General features: G+C 33.1%; 1 protein-coding gene across 1 annotated transcript; it reads left to right on the forward strand.

Moving 5' to 3' along the window:
• Positions 1-1528: 1528 nt before the first annotated feature.
• On the forward strand, positions 1529-6634 carry LOC139483128 (uncharacterized). Its single transcript, XM_071267162.1, has 4 exons — positions 1529-1697; positions 1997-2337; positions 3692-4572; positions 6227-6634. Exons 1-3 carry the CDS (start codon positions 1529-1531, stop codon positions 4556-4558), a joined length of 1377 nt encoding a protein of 458 aa, XP_071123263.1. The 3' UTR covers positions 4559-4572; positions 6227-6634.
• Positions 6635-6956: the final 322 nt, after the last annotated feature.

A 6956-nucleotide genomic window follows, 5' to 3' on the forward strand; every position in this document is an offset into this window, starting at 1 on the left:
GTATGTTTTTATTTTCTCACTCTCTGCTGAATTAAGTAGGGTTTTAAAATTGTTAAATACAATATATTAATAATGACTCGAGAAATGAATTTCAAATTTTATCAGTGCTTGTTATATTCTCCTCTTGGTTTTTCTATTGAGAAATTGGTGTCTGGCGAACTTTGATCTCTTGAGGTTATCAAGGGTTATTTCACTTTTTTTTTTATTAATTCACAGTTTTTGACGTTAAGCAAAAAACAAGCAATCGATAAAAATATATATACATGACTCATATATATTCCTTGAATTGGTTTACAATAATGCCTTTATGTGCGAGAATATTGCCTTTGGCCAATTGCTTTGAATTATTATATATCATTTCTTCATTTCTTAAGGCAGGCCATGCAATCAATCATAGTACGTTTGCTAGGCTAGTGGAAATTAAAATAGCAAACAAAATACCGAACATAATAGGTAAAAATCACTATAAAAACAAATAACTATCTCAACAAAGAAATACTACCTAAAGACACTCTGTAAATTATATAAAAGAAATGTCTGCTTGGAGTACAATACTATTTGTCCATGAAAGACTTATCAGTGGACTGTTGTCTTTGAAGCAAGCACCTTTAAAATCCTGTTTCAGTATGTCTGTCTAAAACAAAGACGGGTTCTTTTTTCAGATTTTCCAGTGGACGTTGAAGGTTCATCCTTCATCATTATGAGTTGAGAGATTTCAGGAATATAAAAGGAAAAATTATAGTCTTCTGTTATTTAATAAAACCAACAGTGAATAAGATTAGATTATTATTAAATATTTTTTTGACGGAATAGTAATTTTCGCATAATTTATGTAGCTGGCAAGGATATTCTTTTCCAAAATGAATTTCCCTTCAAACAAAAATCAAAAAGTATTTCCATTGTGCCAATCAAACGACAGTGCGTCAGAATCTAGAGATAAATTCTGGAATGATCGAAGATAGAAGTTATCGACCTTTCAAAACAAAGGTTATTAGATTGTAAAAGTTATTTATGTAATTTAAAAATATTAATTTAAACAAAACACATTTGGTTTCTTAGTTGTAACATTAAGATTTTGCAAGATCAAAGAAAAACATTTTGTCCGAGTATTAATTATTGTTATGTAAAAGAGAGGTGAAGGGTACCAAAGGAACACACAAACTCATGAGTCGAACAATAAACTGCAAGCATCATAGCTATAAAAAAAAAAAAACGACAAACAAACAAACAACATTACTCAAAACTTTACATACAAATCTAAAGACTAAATTTATTTCTATTCCGTTATATTTGGGTTTTCCCTATATATATTTCTATCTTTAGTAACTGTGGTTTATACAACAAGTTTGTAAAACAATGAAGAACTGGTTGGACAGTTTCTATATATAAGTCTTTAGTTAGTACTGCACGGGGATTTATTAGGCGGGAATACGGGTGAGTTTCTATAGTATTATATAAGTCCGATACTTGGATAATTTGTATCGAGGTGCTCACAGTAACTTCAAAGTAACAACACGTTCTGCATAGTATGTCCGACGCAGGTTCCGAACAAGACCATAACGCTACTGGTGAAGATCATCATGATACAGAGTTGACTACCGATGGGGCCATTTCGCTTTTCACTTCAGCTTTAAACAACGCATTAGAGAAACAGAAAGAGTCGATGATTAACCATTTTGAGGCTCGGTTAGGCAAAAGTACAAAGGCAACCGGTGCGACCAAACAGAATTCACATTCAAGAGCGAAGGAATAAAGATTCAACATTCGTTTAATTCCGTGCGCTTGGATAAACTTTCCGCCATTGAAAGCTGATTAAAGTTGGGCAACGTTACAGAAGTTAGTAGTATCATTTCCGAGGAGAAAGAAATACTTCGTAAGCGTAATAAGATCCTTAAGATAGCTGATAAACACGGTTGGGACACGGTAAAGGAATATTTGGATAGTCCGTTGGAAGAAAATAAAGAAATGCTAATGATTTACGCGCTGCTATTTCTAGGGCTGCTAGAAAAAGAAATTTTAAGCCGTACAATAAACCCGATACTGCAAACAGTTGTTCCAGTCGAGGAAAATTTATATCCAGAAGCTTTTTTCGTGGCGTTAGCCAAGTCAGTGGTACAGACGGAGTCAAAGAAACATACAAGTGCTTCTACTGCAATCAACTCGGGCATTTCGTACGGAGCTGTCCCCAAAGAAGTACCCCTACAGCCACTTTTAGTGCACCAAAGTTCCGGCAGGATCAACACACAGGAAAGACACAGTAACAGCAAAGAAACTGACGAAGTTGAGTATTTATTTGAATTTGGTAACAATTATGAGAAAAAATCTGGCAAAAATCTTGTAAATGTTAAAGGCAATTTGAAAAAAACATTCATCAAATTGGAAAAATGTACTTCATGCTAATGATTTTATTATGAACGTTATTGATTTTGGTTACAGAAGTCCATTTTTTAGTGATCCACCTTCTGTTTTTCTTAAAAATATTAGATCAGCCTTACAGCATTCAGAGTTTGTTGAAAATTCTATTCAGGAACTTTTATCAAAAAATTGTATAACAGAAGTTAAATGCACATTTGTGGTTAATCCACTTACTGTTTCAGTTAATAGTTCAGGAAAAGAAAGGTTAGTTTTAGATTTAAGACATATTAATAAATTTGTCGAAAATCAGAAAGAAAAATTTGAAGGAGAAAAAGAAGCTTTAACTTTTGTCGATTCTAACAGTTTCGGGTTTAAATTTGATATGTAGTCGGGTTACCATCATTTTGACATTCACCCCGATCATCAAAAATATTTGGGATTCTATTGGAAATATGGCGATACGGCAAGATATTTTAATTTTACAGTTTTACCTTTTGGACTTTCATCGGCTGGTCATATATTTACAAAGACTGTACGTGTTCTAGTTAAATATTGGAGATCATTAGGATTTCCTATGGTAGTTTATTTAGACGACGGTATGGGAATTGCAGAAAATTTTGAAACTTGTTCAAAAATATCAAAAATAGTCGAAAAAGATTTACTGCTTTCTGGTTTTATTGCAAATACAGAAAAGAGTGTATGGGAACCAGTCCAAGTGATTGACTGGTTGGGTTTCGTTTGGAATTTTAAAGATTGTACTTAAGAAATATCGACCAAAAAATTGAGAACTTTAAAAGAAGCTATTTCTAATTTAGTTGAAGGTAAAACGTATTTTACTTGTTGAAACATAGCAAAAATATGCGGAAAAATTATATCCATGATTCCTGCATTTGTTAATGTTTGTCAGATAATGACAAAGCACATGCATTTGTTAGTATGTTTTAGAAATTCATGGGATGAAAAAATTCTAGTAAATGATGATGATTTAGAAGAGTTAAAGTTTTGGTATTTTGAGTGCGAGTATCTTTCAAACGAATTGTACCTACGAATGGAATGCCACAGCGTGTAATATTTACTGATGCTAGTCAGTACGCTGGTGCAGGATTTATTTCAAATGATAATAAAATTGTACATTTTATGTTCGATGGTCTTGATCGAGACAAAAGTTTTACATGGAGAGAGCTAAAAACTGTACAAAACAATATTTCATGTTTCAAGTCTGAATTAGCAGGAAAATTTGTCAAGTTGTATACTGATAACCAAAACGTTGTACATATTGTTAAAAAATTTAGCATGAAAATGGAGTTACAGGAAATTGCTTTAAGTATATTCCAAGGTTAATAATTATGATGATAATTATGATGATGGTGAAGAAAACCCCCATGATGATGGGGAAAATGTAGACAATGAAAGTGAACCACCTGCTAAGAAGCAGAACAAAGATGATAATAGGTTTTCATCTATGTCAAAGAGATGTAAGGTTCAAGAAATTTGTGATGTCAAAATTGATGAGGTCTTGGCAAATAATGTCAATGAGTTGTTCAGGAATGGTATGAATGAGGAACAATACTCTGATTTAACTAAAGATGAAAACAATGCCAGACCTGAAAATTGTGAAAGTTTGTCTATAGTAAGAATAAACCAGCTCATGTGGAATGTAATTTCACCAGGAGCACAATCTGCTGATATAAAATTACAATTTCTTGAAAGAACTATTGTAAAAGCAGCAACAATTCTAACAAAAACTGTCAACAAAATGGCTCTTGACGAAAACAACAATGCCAATGGTAACTCTGGTAGTGAGGAATACATTGACAAATGTAATGATGTATTGGCTTTGTTGGGCCATGCAAACCGCCAATTGAATATGACTAGAAGGGATTTTTTAAAGCCCGAAAGGATGGCAGAATATGTGCCTCTCTGCTCACACTCTGTTTCTTACACAAATAACCTTTTTGGAGATGATGTCTCCAAAGTTGCAAAGGACATTGAAGATTGTTCCAAAGTGGGAAACAAGTTGAAGTTTGGTAATGGCAGAGGTAGAGACGGAGGCTTCTTCAGAGGTGGTAGAGGAGGCCACAGAGGTACATTTAGTAGAGGTGGCTACCGTGGGGGAAGAGGTGGCTTCCGAGGAGGAAGAGGTCGAGGTTCCGGCCCTATTCCAAAAAACTCCCAGAGAGGAGGAAATCCACAGAAGTATTAGATACATCAAATGAAGTAAGTCATTGTTTTAAAGCTGGTGTATTGAAAAAGTTTTCCAATGAATGGGAAAAAATTACCTCTGACAAATTTATTTTAGATATAGTAAGCCATTGTCATATAGAGTTCATAGATAATGTTGAACCTAGGCAAGACATTTGTAATGTAAAATCTGTCTTTAACTCAAAAGAAAGTGATATTGTTTCAAATGAAATTCAAAAATTACTGGCAATTGATGTTATCAAAGAAGTTTAGTCAATGAAAGACCAGTTTTTATCGCCTATATTTTTAAGGCCAAAAAAGAATGGAGAATATAGAATGATTTTGAATCTTAAGAAGTTAAATGAATACATTGAGAATCATCATTTTAAAATGGACACTTTTAAAAGTGCCATTAAACTTGTAACTAGGAAATCATATATGGCTTCTATTGATTTGAGACATGCTTATTATAGTGTTCCAATTGCAGAGGAACATCAAAAGTTTTTACGGTTTTATTGGGACGGAAAACTTTTTCAATACACATGTTTACCTAATGCGATTTCCTCCGCATCTAGAATATTTACTAAATTATTAAAACCTGTTCACTCTAGTCTTAGAGTTTTAGGTCATGTGAATGTTGGTTACATAGACGATAGTCTCTTATTAGAAGAGACTATAGAAGAATGCAATAAAAATGTACATGACACAATTGAATTAATGTCAAAATTAGGATTTGTCATACATGAAGACAAATCTGTTTTTCAACCATCAAAACAAATAATATTCTTGGGTAACATTATTGATTCAGAAAATATGATTATAACCCTTACTGCAGACAAAAACAAAACCTAGTTAAAGAATGTAAATGGTTACTGCAGAGAAACTTAGCTAAGATTAGAGATGTAGCAAAGTCCTTGGACTTATAGTATCCTCTTTTTCTGCCGTTGAATTCGGTAAATTGTTTTATCGTAACCTTGAAAAGGAAAAAATTATAGCTTTAAAAAACTCAAAAGGAGACTTTGAACAAAGCATACTTATTTCTAATCAGATGAAAGGAGATTTAGAATGGTGGGTTGCTAATGTGTCTACTGAATTAAGACATATAAGCCATGGCAGTCCACAAATTATGATTCAGACAGATGCCTCATTATTAGGCTGGGGTGGCATATTAAGTGATAATGAAATTGGAGGTAGATGGACAGATGAAGAATAAAAGAATCACAAATTATTTAGAAATATTAGCTATATATTTTACATTAAAATCCTTTCTTCATCTGATCATAAATAAGCTTTTGAAGGTTCTTACAGACAATACTACGGCAGTGGTCTACATATCAAATATGGGCGGCACAAAGTCCATAGGTTGCAATACAATTTCAAGACAGATTTGGTTGTTTTGTAAAGATAATGACATCTGGTTGACATGCACTCATATAGCAGGCAAAGAAAATCTAGCAGACAAAAAATCTAGAGAATTTGATGACAAATTAGAATGGAAATTGGAAAGGTCAGTTTTTGACCAATTATGTACTTTGTGGCAAAGGCCAGACATTGATTTGTTTGCATCTAGATTAAACTCCCAATTAGAAAATTACTGCTCTTGGAAGCCAGATCCATTATCTGCATTTATTGATGCATTTAGTATAAATTGGTCATATTTTCAGTTTGTCTATTTGTTTCCTCCTTTCAGTTTATTGAGCCGGTGCATTTTCAAAATCAGAGAGGACGGTGCAAGAGGAGTAGTAATAGCTCCATTTTGGCAGACACAAACTTGGTTTCCGAGACTAATGCAGTTGTTAACAGACAATCCAATCGTTCTTCCAAAGAACAAGAAGAATTTGAATCTTCCTCACGATCCACAATCTGTTCATCCTTTACACAAGAAAATGAAACTAATTGCATGTCCAGTGTCAGGAGTAGCTTCAGAGAACAAGGATTTTCTAAAGAAACAACCCACATACTCATGTCGTCTTGGAAATCAAGTACAAAGAAACAGTACCAAGTGTATATCAGGAAATGATTCAAATATTGTAACAAAAAACAAATTAATTGCTTTCAAATTTCTGTAGGAACAGTGCTTGAATTTTTTACAACTTTATTTAAGGAAGGTAATTTAGTTTATAAAAGTTTAAATCTAGCTCGAGGAGCTCTTTCGTTTTTAGGACTTACTATTGACAGTATTTCAGTTGGACGTCATTCAATGGTGATAAGATACATGAAAGGAATTTTTAATCTTCGTCCACCCAGACCTAGATATGAATCTACATGGGACGTTAGTAAAGTACTTCATTTTTTGCGTAGCCTATCACCAGTGAAATATTTAAAATTGAAAGATTTAACATTAAAACTTACGATGTTAATAGCTTTGACAAATGCAGCTCGAGTTCAATCAATTCCTTTAATGAATGTTAATCCTGTAC

The sequence above is a fragment of the Mytilus edulis genome, chromosome 7, assembly GCF_963676685.1.
Source record: "Mytilus edulis chromosome 7, xbMytEdul2.2, whole genome shotgun sequence".
NCBI classification, from domain to species: domain Eukaryota; kingdom Metazoa; phylum Mollusca; class Bivalvia; order Mytilida; family Mytilidae; genus Mytilus; species Mytilus edulis.

Coding starts and splice junctions, on each gene's coding strand:
- LOC139483128 (XM_071267162.1), top strand. CDS start 1,529: ATGTCCGACGCAGGTTCCGAACAAGACCATAACGCTACTGGTGAAGAT. Junction 1,698..1,996: donor TGAGGCTCGGTTAGGCAAAA/GTACAAAGGCAA, acceptor TGCTATTTCTAG/GGCTGCTAGAAAAAGAAATT. Junction 2,338..3,691: donor AAAAATCTGGCAAAAATCTT/GTAAATGTTAAA, acceptor GTATATTCCAAG/GTTAATAATTATGATGATAA.